General features: G+C 40.2%; 2 protein-coding genes across 2 annotated transcripts; both read left to right on the top strand.

The window, feature by feature from the left end:
* Window positions 1-5: 5 nt before the first annotated feature.
* On the top strand, window positions 6-11,694 carry LOC134004537 (solute carrier organic anion transporter family member 1C1-like). Its single transcript, XM_062443851.1, has 16 exons — window positions 6-2,163; window positions 2,455-2,586; window positions 3,071-3,204; window positions 4,538-4,679; window positions 4,823-4,955; window positions 5,064-5,182; window positions 6,781-6,927; window positions 7,136-7,234; window positions 7,849-8,082; window positions 8,204-8,368; window positions 8,637-8,853; window positions 8,989-9,154; window positions 9,465-9,649; window positions 9,966-10,030; window positions 10,285-10,402; window positions 10,542-11,694. Exons 3-16 carry the CDS (start codon window positions 3,109-3,111, stop codon window positions 11,056-11,058), a joined length of 2,403 nt encoding a protein of 800 aa, XP_062299835.1. The 5' UTR covers window positions 6-2,163; window positions 2,455-2,586; window positions 3,071-3,108; the 3' UTR covers window positions 11,059-11,694.
* Window positions 11,695-16,257: 4,563 nt separating this feature from the next.
* Window positions 16,258-17,493, top strand: LOC134004683 (calcitonin gene-related peptide 1). Its single transcript, XM_062444045.1, has 3 exons — window positions 16,258-16,337; window positions 16,930-17,070; window positions 17,203-17,493. Exons 1-3 carry the CDS (start codon window positions 16,258-16,260, stop codon window positions 17,375-17,377), a joined length of 396 nt encoding a protein of 131 aa, XP_062300029.1. The 3' UTR covers window positions 17,378-17,493.
* Window positions 17,494-17,961: the final 468 nt, after the last annotated feature.

Raw genomic sequence — 17,961 nt, 5'->3', positions numbered from 1 at the left:
AAAACCCCTAAGTTAGATGTGACTAGTAACCAAAGTCCATACAACATTTCGTGGAAAGCCGTTTAATAGTTGTTGAGATATTTCAGTCTTGACCAAATTGGTGGACCAACTGACAGACAGACATTGTAATTCTAGCACGGCGTAAAACTTGGGAAACTACAGGTCATAATATGCCATCCCCAAAAAGAAACAAAAAAGATAGACAATAAAAAATACAACTATACACATAGACTATACATGGCATCAGTATGAACAGGATCAAAGGATGTCAATGACACAGGCATCATTAATTCTAAAAATCGTCATTAGTTCAACCTTTCTGTGGCTGTGCACCTGCTGATTTGATGAACTCAGTGACATATTAATTAAACTTATTAATCATTACAACTTTGTTTTTTCTGAGAAAATCATGTCATGTCATCTTCCTTTTTGCACATGTGCGTGGATGTCAGTCTGGCATGCCTAAAGTTGAAGGTTCTTATTACATAACATAAACTTTGACTTGTCAGTATTTACTTTTAGCTTCACCAGATAGGTTTTCTCTTTCTTTTACTAGACCAAAAGCTACAGTACCTTTTTTACCTTTTAACTTGTCATGTCAGGTCATGTAGTGTCACTATTATGACCAGTAATAACTACATTTGATCATATATTAATCCATTTTATTATTATGATGACACCACAAATTGTTTTACTTGATTGTAGATAAGATTAAAAAATGGCAACTTTACTGTTTTATGCTTTTAATCAAATTGATATATTCATCACTGTACATGTATTTATGCCCTTTTTATTTATCCCCTTCATTGTATTCCTCCTAAATGTCCTGAACCTCCTATGTAGTGCCTGGCTTCACCACTAGGCTGTACTCTATACAACTAAATATGAGCTGCAAGCACTGCAATGCCACTGAAAACTCACTGCTTCCAAAAGTGTAAACCAAAGCCATAATGTAGAAAACATGAATATACAATATTAACATGCCTATTCTCATTAAAATCACAGTTGATCTACATTAACTATTGGTTGAAGGGAGACGGATGCAGGAGAAGGCTACATTCCTGTCTGAATGCACCTGAAACAAGATTGGTGATGAAAGACATGGAAAATACTCTGTGCCAAATGCACAATGCTGGATGCAAGTATATTCAGAAAGGGAAAGTGGTAAACATTTCCTTCACTGTTGCTGTGCAGGAATGTGAAGGCTCTTAATCTTAATCCTGGGAATTTGTGAGGGAACAAAGCTGATTGGGTGACCTGCTGCCTGGCTGCCTGAACCCCCCACCAGTTACTGGACTAATAGAGCATTCCCTGACACACATTTACACTGAGACCCACTGTACCACTGTATTGTCATCATTAAAGGAGTAGTGCGACATTCAGGGATATAAGCTTAGATGAGAAGATTGATACTATCTGTAATTCCTGAAGTAACAACCAGTTGCTTGTTAGCTTAGCTTAGCATAAAGACTGGAAAAGGGGAGACAAAGGTGTTTCTCTCCTGGAAACTTCATAATGATGAAAGAAAACATAACTTTTGTTTTTATGCTTGCTGTTTTACTTAATTTCCAGTCTTTGCACTAAAATAAGCTAGACTAACTGTCCCATATTCTGAAACTTACTTTAAAGCCAAAGTTAAATAGATTTTCCTTTTCATGACATGGATTTCATAGTCTTTTGCACTACTTTAACTGTCTCTTGAGCATTTCTTGGCCACTTTTAACTTGTATGATTAATGTATCAAAGGCACATTTGACCTTCGCAACACCAACTAGATTGCTTTACACTGTGAAAAAACTAAAAGTTGCATTTTAGTGGAAACGGCAACAAGCATCTGATATTTTACCTTGTGAGTAAAAAAAAATAAAAATCCACTGTGCATGGTTTGGTGTTACTAATCTGTCTGCCCCCACCTCCACCTCCTCCCTGTTCTGTCCCCCTCCTGGACTGGCTGGCATGCGCCTGGAATAAAAATGTGTGAGGCCTTTTGTCCTGTTGGTTCGGTGGAACAGCTCTACCCTCAGACAGGAGAATAGGAGCTCGGTGAGAAAAGGTCGTTCTTCTCTCAAAAGAGGAGAGCAACATGGCTGCTTGAATAGGAGCAGAAGAAGAAGAAGAAGAAAGAGGAAGACCCTCAGTCCCTTCAACCTGGAGATGCACTTGGTATTTCATTCAACTTCTTCAGTTGTGTCTTTGCTATGTGTGATCTTGCTGCTGTTTCTCTAAACTGTCAGAGGCACCAAGTAAAAAAAAAAGTTTATTGCCTGCTTCTGTTTGTGTTAAGTAATTTCTCTGATAAGACAAGAGGCTTGCTCTGGTCAGGCGAGCCACACACTGAGTGTTACCCAAGCTAAACCTGAGGGAGGATTATAAGAGTTATGAAAAATGTACTGATTAATTGTGATGTTTTCTGTTACATGTGCCCCCGCTCTCTCCCTCTCTGTTTTTTTTTAGAAGACAAATGGGGTCAGAGCTGTCTTTGGAAAGCAGTTTTCTCTTTGATATGGATTCAGCCTGCAGCTCCTGACGTTTACTGAGCAGAAAGGATAGCAGAGAGGAGAGGACGCTGGTGCAGTTTACATACAGGTAACATCTGCTTTTACAATCCTTCTGGGGGGTTTTTTCCACAAATAGCTACATTTACACCACCAGGACTTGGAAATGTTTTTTTTTTGCATTGTGAAGTTTATCTCATAAATGTTGCTCATTATTGCTGCAAATTTTTAAGTCTTGAAACCATCCAGTATTTTGAGCTTTGATCCTTATGCCCATTACAGATAAATGAAAACTGGTACAGTATAAACTATGATATGATTATAATCCTAAGCAAACAGTTGCCAAATGTATTATATGTGTTTGACGCCACATAATATGTGTTCTACAGTATAAATATACCAGTTAAATGTGATGTCCTTGTGTCTTGTGAATTATAATATTAAAAGAGTGAATGCCAATAAGAAAAACAGGTACCTTATCTTTAAATTAGCCTGACCTGCCATGTTTAATTGTCCATACGGCTTCTTTTATTGTCTATATTATCTATGTTTGCTTTTCTTGCATTGTCCTGCAGGCTGGTAGATAGACCAGTACACTCACAATCAGTTCAGGATGGTAGAAGCAGCCGAGGACAGAGAGACGATGACCAGCCAGCAGGCTCTGTGTGACCCTGAGCAGAAGACCAGCAAACGCATCTCCACTCTCAAAGTACTGAAGTGATGTGTAGTTCAACAGGAAACTAAATAATGTTGTAGTTTATTGTCTTGCTGCCCTTCTTGGCTTTTTCTGCTACTTATGTGTTTTTTCTTCGTGGATGATGCTTCACTCTATATGTTTATACCACCACAATATAAGCATATATAGATAATTAATGGATGGATGGATATAAGCTTAAAATGTAAGACCTTCATCTGTTTTGCTGTATTTTCACAGATACGTTTTGGCCAAAAGTGTGAGCTGGTGAAATCAAACAAATTGCTAATCTCATGTTATTTACCAGGCCTTGCCAAGTTATTGAAAATCCTGGCAAGCAAATATCTACTCTAGATCAACATATATATATACACAACCTTTATCAGACACTTCAGTATCAGTCCTGAGCTCAGTTTTGCTTGATTGCAGCACTAGACAGCATTCATCATCAGTATACATAAAGTTAATGGAATGTTTCTCTCAACACATTTCCAAATTCAGTTTCATCCCAAGCTTGGGTTCAGTCAGTAGATACTTGGTTGAAAAGTACATTTTCAGAAGCATCACCATAAATCCTAACAATGAAATACGATCAAATAAAACTGTTGTGTTTCTGCAAAAAAAAGTTGTCTACTACGCTTATATGAAAAGAAGACCAGACAAGGTTTAGCCACATTTGTGTTTTAAAAAAAAAGGTGATAAATGCAGTTTTAAGTTTATTATTTTCAATTCTACTTATAACTATTCAAATTATACTCTCCCTTACCTGTTTCACTCTGTATTGGGTATCAGAGTGATGGTTATTTGAGGTGTTTTAACAGTGCACTCTCCCTCATACCTCTGTGTGTCTTTTTCCTGCCTCTCTCCCGGTCAATAATCATGGAGCCTGCAGTGTAAATAAAAAGTTGTGACCGCATTTTGAATGCAAATTCAGGAGGCCTATCTCCACCTGGTTCCCACAGTTACAGTCAAATCAAGTGCACCTGCAGAGCAGCCGCCCCACACTGAACTGATATGCCTACAAGACACACTCACTCACTCACTCACTCACTCACTCATGGACAGCTGCGGTTTTAGGGCTGGTCCGTGGCCAAAATTAACAAAGACAAATTCAAAAGCTTCTATCATGCACAATTGTGCAGCATAAACAATTTGGCACTTTAATAATTCTTCATCAATGATCTCTTTGTTGTTGTGTTCAGACAACACTTTAAAAAAAACATCTGCTCCCATCCAAGTTTTCAAGAGAAATTAGAGTTCAAGTCTGCCAGGTGGTGTGAAACAATATCAAACTAGATTTACAGCGTGCAGTATTTGGCTAATTTTCCCTTTCCTTTGTGTTTTCTAGTTGTTCATTATAGCGCTGTCCTTCGCCTATTTCTCCAAGGCCCTGACAGGGACCTACATGAAGAGCTCCATCACTCAGATTGAGAGACGATTTGACCTCTCCAGCACGCACATTGGACTCATAGATGGCAGTTTTGAAATGGGTACCGTTTACTTAACCCTGATCTATAGTGCAACTGAAAAGATCACATTTGTGTTATTCTCTCCTCCTTTTTTCATTCACTGAGTAAATGTAGCCATATTTTGTTTTTCTTCTGCTCTCTTGGTGTCGTTTTCTTGGAGGTAGGCAACTTGTTATTTCTAGCCGTGGTCAGCCATTTTGGTGCAAAGCTTCATCGGCCCAGACTCATTGCTGTGGGCTGTTTCCTGATGGCTGTGGGGGCCTTTCTCACCGGCCTGACACACTTCTTCATGGGGCGGTAAGCAAATTGGAAAACACCAGATTTCACAAATAAAATCAAACGATCAGAAATGGCCTCCAGAATATCTCCTTTCAAGATTTACTGTGGTACCGCTGTGTTTCACAGCTACAAGTACGACACAATCATCCAGGCTTTCCAGAATGACTCTGTGAACATCGCTGCCTGTGTGGAAACACAAGATGTGCCCGAAATTCAGATTGAGCCCTCTATGGAAGACAGCAAAGGTAAGACTGTGGACTACACAACAGGACCGAATGTGTGCCTTCAAAAATTCCTGAAGAGGCATCAGTAGTTTGGATTGTGGTTAATTTATTTAGTTTGAATCTGCAATAAGCAAGCTTTTTTATGCAAGAAATACACTGGTTAACAATGTTTTTTGTGTGATTTACCTTGTGTGCTTTAGTTAAAACACCTAGTATATACAGTAGATGCACTTATGTTTAACCTCCACTTGATGGAATACAATGAAATTTTGGACAAACATTCATGGCTCACAGAGGATGAATCCTGCTGACTTCTGTTGGATGGATTGAATGCAGTTTGGACATGCACTCCCCTCAAGGGAAATTGTCCAATACTTTGGTTAATGGTTACAAAAATCTGCAAAACCAGAGGCATTCTCGTCAACCTCGCTGAACTGTTCAGAATTTTGCTTTAATTAGTTGTGCCTAAATATAGCCTCACTGAGCTGCTATTGTGGCTGTTAACTCTTAGTCTGATAAATGAATAACTAAGTCACATATCACCGAGCTAGTGGTAAGATGTGTAGCACGAGAATACTACCAACTTGAAACCATATTGCCACATGTGCAAACATCCTAGTCACACTTGAAGTTTCTTTAGACACAATCATCAATCTCCTTGGACTCTCCTTGATAAACTACTCCCTATGAAATGGACATCAATAGTATCTAATAAAGACAAACTGTACCAGATGACTGCACTATGGTCAGTGAACACAAAAACCACAACAGCAGCATAAACACACTCGGTCTTTGCATGTAAACTGTTTAAACCGTAGCAAGTTAGTGGCTTTCTGTCAACCCTCTCTGGAATGCACTGATCCTGGTCTGACCTTTAAAGCCACTCGCCTCCTGTGCTGCATACATACTACTCAACAATCACGTAGTTCATGTCTCCAGTATTCATACTGTAGCCTCATGTCCACAATGCCAATGCTTACTGTGTATGCAGAATATGAATTGAATCTCAGACTGTGTTGATCCAGTTCAGCTGTTGTGATGTGATGTATTTATTGACCTCCTTTCTCCCTCCCTCCCTCCTTCCTTCCTTACTCCCTCCCCCCTACCTTCCTTCCTTCTTTCCTCCCTTCCTTCCTCCCTCCCTCCTTTCCTTCCTTCTCTCCTTCCTTCCTTCCTTCTTCCTTCCTCCTTTCCTTCTTTCCTCCTTCCCTTCCTCCTTTCCTTCCGTCTTCCTCCCTTCCTCCCTCCTTTCCTTCCTTCTTCCTCCCTTCCTTCCTTGACTCAATGACAACAGGAGGGTTAAGTCCCTCCTGAAGTCTGTATGAGCATGTGCCTTTACTGTTATCATTAGTATTATTATTACCACTGTCTTATCTTGTTTGTTTCCTTTTTTTTGCTTTCCTCTGCGTGTGCTGTAAATCACTTTGGATCAACTGTGTTGTGTGTAAAGTGCTATATAAATAAGGGTGAGTTGAGGTCAAATCCGAATAATCAGAAACATTTCGAGACTTTTTGGAATTTTCTGATGAGTGAACCATGGAATTCATCATTGTTTAGATCCTGGTTATGATCAAGATCGTAACAAAGTCAACATTATGCATTGCTTTGTCTTTTTACAGTCTGTGTGAAAGAGTCTAGTTCACACATGTGGATCTATGTGTTCCTGGGGAACGCACTGCGGGGGATTGGAGAAACCCCAGTCACACCTCTGGGCATCTCCTACATCGATGATTTTGCTAAAGCTGAAAACTCTCCCTTCTACATAGGTAAGACATCAGTGTTCTCTTTGGGTTTCCAGTGAAATTTTACTTTAAACATAATTTCTGTTGTGTGTATCCTTTTCATTTGCTTAAAGTGTCTTCCAACCTCCTGTTTAACAATTATCTTTCCACTGGAGATCTATAAAACATTTCTTTTCCTCTCCTGTCTTGTTTGACCACATGATTAAAAATCTAAATCTATTTTCACTGACAGCTTGTCTCCAGACTATTACTCTCCTGGGCCCCATGTTTGGTTTCCTCCTGGGCTCCTACTGTGCCAAACTATACGTTGACATTGGCTATGTTGATATGGGTAAGTGTTATGCATTTCATTGCCAGGATAGATGTAACATCACAGACTAAAAACAGTAGATGGTTGTTTGTAAGAAGAACTGTGGATGGATATTGGAAAAACTGAAGAAGCAAAACTTCTTGCACCAGAATGACATTGTTAAGTTAAATTATTTTGACTTTAAAATTGCTGCACTCAAGAACAACGTTATTCTGGATACCAAAGGACTATAAGGACACAGAGTTAATAAAGCAAAGAATGATTCAGATGTTTTGAAGGAACAGACATGGGGACTCTGGCTTGAGCCTGCTGCAAAGGTCTACCATAAAAACAGACTGCAGACCTGTCAGAACCTGTTAGTGAGGACTTCTTGTGAGGAATATCTATAAAAGGAAAAAATATAAATCATTAATTTGTCAAATAAAGTCAAGCAGTCCACCTAACCTCCACCTAATGTCGCTACTACAGAAGATAATAGACACAATAGATGCTTAGCTCTTTTTTCCCAAATAACATTTGAAACATAAGATCAAAATTAAAATGTGAAAAATGAAATAGACCTCAATTGAGCAGCTTTCCTAATGTCCTCTGCTTTTCTTTTCTTCAAACCCTGTACATTTTTTTTCTCCATCCAGAGAGTGTGACCATCACCCCTAAAGATGCCCGCTGGGTGGGTGCCTGGTGGTTGGGCTTCCTGGTGTCCTCCGGCCTCTTGCTCATCTCCAGCATTCCCTTCTGGTTCCTGCCCCGCTCGCTGCCCAAGCAGGGGGGAGATAAGGTCAAGCAGACACCTGTCCAAGAAATTCTGGATGGGACAGAGGATGCCCTCAACAACAACCACAACCTCAAGCTAACTGAAATCGCAAAAGGTACACTCTTTAAACTCTGACTCTCTAACTCTCTAACTTGGACATATTTAGTATTGTACTAAATAAAAACACTAATTATACTGATTCCACACCTGTGCTTGTGCTGGATCTTTTTCCACAGGATTTCTTCCCTCGCTAAAGCGTCTGTTGGGAACTCCTGCCTACTTCCTGCTTCTTTGTGGCAGCATCCTGAAGTTCAACTCCTTCATTGGCCTGTTCACCTTCAAAGCCAAATACATGGAGCAACAGTTTGGACAGTCCGCATCCAGAGCCAACTTCCTCATAGGTAGAGAAAATCCCCCTAACATGAACTCAGTTGCTTTGGGTAGGAAATAGAAAACATAACCTCTTAGATTTACAACTGTGCTCTTCTCATACTTTAAGTGCCTGGTGTATCTTGGTTCACCCCCACATGCTCCAGCACTAATCTTTAGAGCTTAAACACTAATAGAGAATACAAAACATTAGAGTGTCTGATACTGAGAGACTTTCTTCAGTACCTTCTTGTCAGAAGGGTCTCCAGTGTCCAGAACCACTTGACTTTTGTCTTATAGGTGTGGTGAACCTACCAGCAGTGGCAGTGGGGATCTTCCTGGGAGGGCTGCTGATGAAGAGGTATAAACTGAGCGTGGTGTCCGGGGCTCAGCTCTCTTTTTGCACGTCCTTCATGGCGTACCTCCTCTTACTGCTGCAGTTTGGCACCAAGTGTGACAACATTCCCGTGGCAGGGCTCACCATCTCCTACAACGGGTCAGCGCTGAGACATGAATGGTAAATATGTTGTGGCGGTGAAGATGACCACAGCTTTAATGAATCAAAATACTGCACCACATACACTCTTTTTACAGCAAAAAATACAATAATACAACTTACAGCTGATTTTTAAAAATCCTTGTTGCCTTACAGGACAAAGAGTGTATCGTACAACAGTGAAATGCTCTTCTCAGAGTGTAACAGAGACTGCTCATGTTCAGCAGAGGAGTGGGACCCCGTGTGTTCAGACAGTGGCATCACCTACATTTCTCCGTGTATGGCTGGCTGCCTGAACTCCAGTGGATATGGCAAGAACACAGTAGGACCACACACATGCACACATACACACACACACACACACACACACACACACACACACACACACACACACACACACACACACACACAATATTGGCAGTAAAGCTGCTAAGACAGGAAGACAAGAAGAAAAAGCTTTCTGTCCTTTTCCCCGAAATGCATTTGAACGCATCATTGATAGACATTTTTATCAACGGTACCATGCAGTCCACATAAACACTCCTCTGTAGAAACTGCTCTGATACGTTACTGAAATGTAGGAAAGAATTTAAACATGATAACTCCAAAGAATATTTCTTTCTTTTTGCCAGGTTTTTCACAACTGCAGCTGTGTGTCCGCCTCCTACCCAGCAGGCAGCAGCATGTCAGTGAAGCTAGGCCAGTGCCCCCATGCCAAGGACTGCAGCCGGAGTTTCACCTCCTACATGGCTGTGTCTGTCCTCAGCTCCTTCATCAACTCTCTGGGAGCCACTCCTGGCTACATGGTCATTATACGGTCTGTGCACCCATTCCTGGGAATATCTGGTGTAGTTAATTGTGAATATCTAGTGTATTTACTTTCTTATATATGAGCCTGTTAGCTGTGAGTGACGTCACATTTAGTTTTTAATGCTAAACTAAGCAGCTGCTGTCCATAGCTTTATATTTACCAATAAATAGTATTGATCTAACTCTTGGCAAGAAAGGCAATAAGCATATTTCCCAAAATGTAAAAACTTTTCATTTCAACTCATGTTTTGGAAAAGGAAAAAAATGATTGTTTTCTACAATATGATCTCTAAAAGGGACCTGATGTTGTTGTGTTATTACAGATGTATCTCACCAGAGCTCAAATCCCTTGCGCTGGGTATGCAGGCCTTGGTCACTAGGACTCTTGGTAAGCTTCTTTACCTTTAATTGCATCTTTTTGATTTGTACTTGCTTCGCTTTTCAATGTCAGCACTGTTAAAATACTTATAATTCTAAGTCAAAAATAGAAGGTAAATATAGTTTGAGTGTCAATTGTTGTATAAGTTGTGGCATTAGTGTTTGGATGTCAAAAAAAGATCTTAAATTGGGATTGAGATAGACAAGATTTTTCTCCATTGCAATGTTTTAAATTTACATTACTGGGTGATGCTCTGTCTGCAGGTGGAATTCCTGCACCAGTATATTTCGGAGCCCTGATTGACTCAACTTGCCTGAAATGGTCGCTCAAGAAATGTGGCGGCAGAGGAGCGTGTCGCATTTATGACGCTGATACGTACAGGTATGCCCTGGACTACAAATGAATAAAAATAACTAACTGCTACCACAGATTGAAATATTTTTTCTTCTACACCTTCAACACCATAGCATTTAAGGTTTTAGCTCTACTATCTGTCCTTTTTCCCCCCCTCTATTTGCAGGACCATCTTCCTGGGTCTGATCACTTGTCTCAGTGGTTCTTCCTATTTCTTCATCATTGCCGTTATAATCCTCCTCAGACGCCAGTTCCGGAAGTCTGAGCAAGAAACAGAGACACAACGATCAAAAGCTTCAAAGGAAATTGAACTTCGGACCCCATCAAACCCCAATGAGGTCCAGCCTAGTGCTCCTAAAACTCCCAAGCTCTCTCTTGCCCCCAGAGTTTGCACAAAGATCCTGACAGAACCGGAGCAGGGAGGGGAAGTTCACAGTATAAAGCAGCCCCCACCCTCCAGTTATAACACACTGGAGACCACTGCTGAGTTAACTCCTCGTAGTCATGGAGCTAAGATAGAGATGGACGGGCTGACATCAGAGGAGGAGATGAAAGATGGAAAAGTCTGTGAGGAGAACAATGCACAGGTGAAAGAAGATGAGCTGGATCATCACATCAGCGACAAGAATGAGTCAGAGAAAGAAACAGCACAAAGCAGAGAAACTGACAACCAACAAAAATAAGTCATTAACAGTGTGGTTTCAACTACAGGGTCAAACACGGCCAAATGGGACCATTCCTGAAATGTTTCCCAGTTAGGTCAATGGTCAAGATGGATTGCAAATGCGTCTGGGCTAACCTCCTCTATGCTAACAGTATTATTTTCTATTTTACTGTATTACAGGATAGAGCTGTTACATTACACTTAGTCCTGAAGAGGAAAGGGGCTAACAGTGGTCCGATTTCCACTTCTGCATAATTAAAATATAGAAACATATCACAATATCGAGTGTTAAAATGGGAAAGTTCTGGATGTGCGCAGTGACCGATGATTCAATGTGCTGAGACTGTGTAGTGACAAGTTTTGAATCATGTGTACAAATGATTACAGATCAGCCCTGCAAGGCCCAAAGTGAACACGAGAGCAAAGTCATCAGCTAAAACACTGTAAATGTTTTGTTAAAATTAAAAGACTTTAAATTAAAAGGCCTTGGATGAGTAATATTATTGCCACATTATATTCTGCATATCTGAATAGTCTCAAAATGTTCCATGAAACCATGAATGATTTTCATAAAACCATGCTATGGAGACAAAGAATGAATGAAAATTACTGCCCTGTTAGGTTCCTTACTTATTTGCTAAAAGAGAAAATTGAGAACCCAATAAAAAAGTGTTTGTCATTGTTAAGTAAGCCTGTAATAATTTTACATTTGGCCACTTGAGGGCAGCACAACAAGCTGTGAACAATACTGACACATCTTCATCTTATAAAGTGGATATGGGGAACATGTCAGCAAACAGTTTCTTATTTAAAACTACACATCCAGCAGACATGGAACAACAATAGCGTTCATTTGGACTCGTATCCAACATTCACACTCCTTTAAGCTATGTTTTGCCCTCTAGCAACTCCTGAGGTAAATATTTGGCACTTTAGCTGCTGAATGCTCTACTACTTTTTCTCAAATACCCTGTTGATGTACATGAGAGCTGTTAGACTGAGCCAAAACAGGGAGGTTGCATGAGAAAGACTACATGATAACTCTCAGTGGCTTTTCACTATGAGCAACAGCACCAAACATAAAGTATCCTACAGCTGATGCTGATGGGAAAGTCATTAGTTTTGCAGGCATTTGGTTATAAACCAAAGTATTGGTCAAACTGAAACTTTGACCTGATGATGGCGCTAGAGGATAAGTGGCTAATTTGCTCTCTCTGCACACTTCTTGTTGTGTACACAGAGACTAGTGGAATTCAAGCTTTTAAAGTATTGTTTCATGAACAAAAGCACTCATCAGAAGCCTAATTGTCTGTAATGTATGAGCTGCTTCATGTTACCTATTACATTTGTGCAGGACATACATGAGTGCTTTATTTAAGCTGGAGAAAAAACTGCACATGAGTAATATTTATCAGACAAAAACAACAAAACAAACCACCAGCCTTCCTCATCAAAAAGGCATTCATTTTCAGGCAGTTAATGAACAAACAACTGGAATTTATTTTCCCAGTAGGTGTTGGTGACACTAACTGTGTACATGGATGCATCACGGGTTGGAAAGAGAGCCTACACACCGGTTACATGTGTGTGAGTGCTCCTCTCTTGACTAGGCTGTTATTCAAGCAAAGATATCTGCGACTGTGGGATGGAGTTAGAGCTGCTGGCTGCTTTGCACCATTTGTGCATAAATATTGCAAATAAACTGGAATTGTCCCTCATGCAATAGTGCATCTCTAGATGACTGTAAACAGCATCCAAATCATCCAGGTGTGGATGCTGTCAACATAATTATCACAGGCTGCAACCCCATAACCTTTGCTGGCACTTACAGTCTCTAGTGATCATTCCCCACTGACTTTTGATCCCTCTTAATGCTCCCTCCAATGCTATAGAGGGACATTAATAAAGCCAGAGCTGGGGTGGCATGTGAGCTATTTTGAAGGATCACTCATCGTTCTCTAAGGTAGGGTTATTATTGCTCAAAATGTAAGTATGAAGTAATCCAAGGGATGTAACATCACAATGAGACATGTTTCCCCAAATGGAGTCCTACAGATGCCACCCACATCCTTTTTTCTTTTCTCTTTCCTTTATGCGCAAGATTGTGCACACTAAACTTGAGTAGCTAAATATTTAATGTGTTAATTATATATTTAAAAAATTCAATTCACTGTTCAGTTTGCCAGTGAAAAAGGACATTGTGACATTTACAAGCATTGACAAACATCTGTTGTGTATTGTATCTGAGCACCCATGGAGTAAATCCTCAACTATAACAATGTATTCATTACATTAAGTCCACCACTAGATGCATTTCAATCATCAGAAGAAAAACAGTGAGTCCCTCTATCTTTACTGCAGACTCTCCTGGGAAGATTAGACTACAGGAAACACAGGTGGTTGCTGGGTTTGAGGGTGTTGGGGGTGTTGCATGTCCATTAGGGCCGTGTGGGATCGCTGTTAGCATAAAGCTGCGGTATGAACCACCAGCACTTACCAGCAGCCTGTCGCCTGTGGTGGCATTTCCCTGGTGAGACAGTGGCATGATCTCTGTAGACACACTGACAAACACACAGTAGTTCCTGATTACAATTTTCTTGTCTTTCAGCCATGGTGACTATTACTGCAGATGCTGTATATCTTGGGTATATATTTCATTTTCTGGTCAATCCAAACAAAGCCCTGTTTCTGCTCCAGTGCAGTAGAGGATTTAAGATCTAACAGAAACTGAGAAATTAAGTCCCTGAAAACCAATTTTGTCGATCAGCTTCTTACTGTGAAATGTGAGATCCAACATGACAACTCCATGTCTGCCAACGCAAGAACAGATTGGGTCATTTCACATGAGATATTTCTGTATTGATGCTTTTGTACTGGCTTTTCTCACTGATTTAAAATGGGCAAGGCTCCATTAATGAAATGCAAAAACAGTTTATCAACACTGAAATCAAATGTGAATTTTAGTTGTGGGAATGTTTGCTTTACTCATAAATATTGAAAACAGACTTAATTATCATTTTGCCACTTGGGTGCAGTGGCAAAATTAAAAAATATATTCGTAGAGTGCTTTCAAAAATACTCAAAGATGCTTTACAGTAGCTGGGTCAATTAAACACAATACAACTATGCAGAATAAATGAAAAACATAATCAAAAAAGCAAACATAACAATGACATACTGTATAGTTGATATAGGCTGAACTTGTTAGTTGCCTATTTACACATCCAACATCAATTTGGAGCCATGTTTTGGGTCATTTGGTGATTTTAAGTCCAATATTCATTCTCCTAATAAGCTCCTTTGCTCTGTTTTGCTGTCCATGAACCTCTGAGAGAAATGTCTGCCTCTTTAGCTGCTTAATGCTCCACTATGTCCAACTGCTAGTCGCTACCTTTGTCTGTCTGTCATCTGGTGCTGGACAGCTAGTGTACCCAGGATTTATCAGATCTTTTTCACTGACACCAGCCACCTTCTACGACTGCAAATGATGCTATGAGAACGGTGAGAGTTAACCAAAAAAGATGTGGGCCCGAAAACTAAAACAATGAGCTTAAAGACACTAAAACGCTCCCTACAGCTGAGTGTGATGCAGTGATAATTATCTTAGCCCTTACACATTACACACTCATTTGATCTATTGTCAATGTAAAAATATTGATTATAGCACCTTTAATTTGATTGAAAAATACTTAATATTTTCTCCAGGGACACCAAAAAGTTTGTTAACTACTGGAAACTTTTGCAATCCACCTCAAACTAGTCAGATTCTCAGGTCATGTGGCTGTAAAGCGTTACTCTTGTATTACCATTACTTCATTAATTAGCACTTTCTCAGTTGTTTCTGACTTATCCCATCAAAATAATGAGACAGCATTCATAATTAATGATAATTCATCTTCACATTTATTATTCATCGTCGATGAAGCCCATAGGGAGGCGGCAGGGCCAGAGTTTGGCGACCTAAAACTTCATTACGCATCTCAAGGTAAATAAGAAGACAGCCTTCCACTTTGACAGTGTTCCTCTCCCCAGTGTGGGTTTATGACGGGTCAGTCCCATCACGGACGCTGATGACAATGATGACGAAGGTGATGATGTGGGTGCTGACGTACGCAGATGTGTGTGTGTACCGTGGAAGTTTTTTCTGTGCGTGCATGTGTTTAAGAGTATACATTAAGGTACAGCAGAATATGACATATGTAAGACCCTCTTGGACTTCCACACACTCCCCCATACACCCCTCCTCCCACCCTCGCCCTCCTAATTGTGTGTAAATGATAATGCAAGGCTATATTTGGACAGAGCTGATGTCACAAGTGGTTTGAGCGGACAGCCTATAACTGTTGGAGTCGGTTTGTGTGACAGTCTGACAAACCCTGGACTGCTCCAGTGACAGACTGGGATCTGCTGACAGCTCGCTTAAACAACAGAGAGTAAGTACCCTGTTTTCTTGTAGATTTGATTGAGATATTTTAGCTAAATCTCACCCTCTTTTCAGATTTTTCTGCTTACTGCTTACTTTACTCAGGTTTTGTTGTTCTGATAAACTGAACTTCTGTTTATTTTGAATTCAAGATCCAAAAGAAATCAAGTGTATCTTGCTGCATCACAGGGAAATGTGCATGTAATGATGCAGAATATATTTGGGATTTTCTATTTAATGTAAGGTTATGACCATCAGAAAGCATAACCTTAAATATGTGTGATAATTAAGATAAAATGCTATTGTTGCAGATTCTCATTTCTGAGAATTTGCTGCTTTTTTGTCTTGTATGTTGATAAATGAAATATCATTAGGTTGTGGACTGTTGGGTTTTATAAATGTATTCTGTTACTTTATAGACTACAAGATTGACTGAGAAAATAATCAGCAAATTAATCATATTAACATGAAATTGAAGAAAATATTAAGAGTGTTTGAGCTCAACTGGTTAAACTTGGCTTTGAATTAGATTGTAGGTGATTCATACTGCAATATGCAATGAATTTAGACTGCATTTCATTTTCTTCTTTATAATTACAGTAAGACTCCGAATATCTATTGAAAGGACATACTCTGTTATCTGTTCACTCACTATGTGCTGCTGTTGTTTTGACCAGATCTCTCTAGTTAAATAAATACGTATTACCTCAAATTACCCTGCCTCCAATCATCCATAACACATAAATAAAAACTTTGCTTAACCTGCTCTGTTCATGCAGGTAATCACCCTTCACTATGTATCATCTGAGAGTGCCTGTGCTCCTCCTCATGCTGCTTGTCTTCCTGCACTGTGTCAGCACTGCCCCAAGCCACAGGTAAGTGAATACACTACAAACAGTGCATTGAGCTTATGGTGTGTGTGTGTGTGTGTGTGTGTGTGTGTGTGTGTGTGTGTGTGTGTGTGTGTGTGTGTGTGTGTGTGTGTGTGTGTGTGTGTGTGTTTGCAATTACTTGTGATATATATATAGAGAGAGAGACAGAAGGGGGGGGGTTAGTTTCTTCTGCTCTAAGATCAAGTGTAGAGTGTAACAGTGGAAAGTGACTCAATTTGAGCTGAAGTGTTGATCATATCAGATCAGACACCAGCAGAGTAGTTTAATTGTCTTAACAGGCAGGTAATCAATATAGGTGTTTAACCTGAGGTCATTAGACAAGCAGTTGAATATCATGGAAATTGTGCAGTAAGAAGGGCTGTAATGTGCTGTGTGAGGAGCAGCGGGGCACAGATGTATAACTCTGGAGGTGGAAGCCAATTGTGCTCATCTGCGGGAAAGTGCTTCATTGTGCAACTCGGAGGTAGCTAAGTGGCCACTTTTACTTCTTGCTCTCAGGACTAGTAGATGTTTTGAAGAGGTTATCAGTGGCTTTCAGTGTGAAACGGTTGGCCCTTTTCCCTCTGTGATTCAGGTACTTTAGTCCCAGCTCATCCAGCGAGCAGGAAAGTGCTCTCCCCGACAGCGAAGGCTGGTTAGTTCCCGGGCTCATCTCCAACCCATTCCTCGGCCTCATGGGTACACGACCGGAGAGGGGGCTCACAGCTATGAATAGGTAAACAGCATTTGCAGAAATTAGCAGATGTATTATCTCCTCATTATATAAATAAAATTTTAGCTGTAGAAATCATCTTGATTGCTGTATATATATCTCAGTGTCTGTGCTTTTCTCTCCTCCTCCTCCTAGCCACCACGTAGAGAAGAGGAAGTGCAACACAGCCACCTGTGTCACCCAGAGGCTAGCAGACTTTCTGGTGCGCTCCAGTAACACTGTCGGTACCGTCTACGCACCTACCGATGTCGGATCTGCCACCTACGGCAAGAGGGACCTACTGCTGCCTCTCAGCTACCTGCCTCTCTAGTACCGACTGAGGATCTGTCAGTGCTCTGATGATATAACCAGACATCTTATGTAACAATGATTGTGAGAATTACGTTAATAACAATAACACTGATCGTGTAACTGATGATGGTCATGAACCGAGTGTTCTTGTTTATTTTATAAACTTTAAGAAACAGTGCCTTTTTGTTTAAAGCATCACAGTCAATCTGCTTGTTTGCTTTCTTCTGTGTGTGTGTGTGTGTGTGTGTTGTGGCTCTGTTAATGCTGTTCCAAAATGGCATGATGTGAATATAATAATGCAAGAAGCTGAAAAAAGTTATAAAATAACAAATAAAACTGATGTAAAGCCATGTGAAATAAATGCTATGATCTGTTGGTTTTGATAATAAAATTGTGAAAATATATTTGTGAAAATCTCAATGTGTTATAAGCCACATGGTGTTATTGCATGTTATTAAATCTGCATGCTGGAGCTGTGAGGTGATGTCTTTATGGAGGTGGGTAGCTGAGGGAAACATCCCATAGATCAGATGTGGATTAAATACAGTAATGAGATACTATAGTGTTATGTGCTAGGAGTTGCCATGGGTAACTGCCTGTTAT

The sequence above is a fragment of the Scomber scombrus genome, chromosome 22, assembly GCF_963691925.1.
Source record: "Scomber scombrus chromosome 22, fScoSco1.1, whole genome shotgun sequence".
Classification (NCBI taxonomy): Eukaryota; Metazoa; Chordata; class Actinopteri; order Scombriformes; family Scombridae; genus Scomber; species Scomber scombrus.
This window is presented reverse-complemented; position numbering and strand designations above follow the sequence as displayed.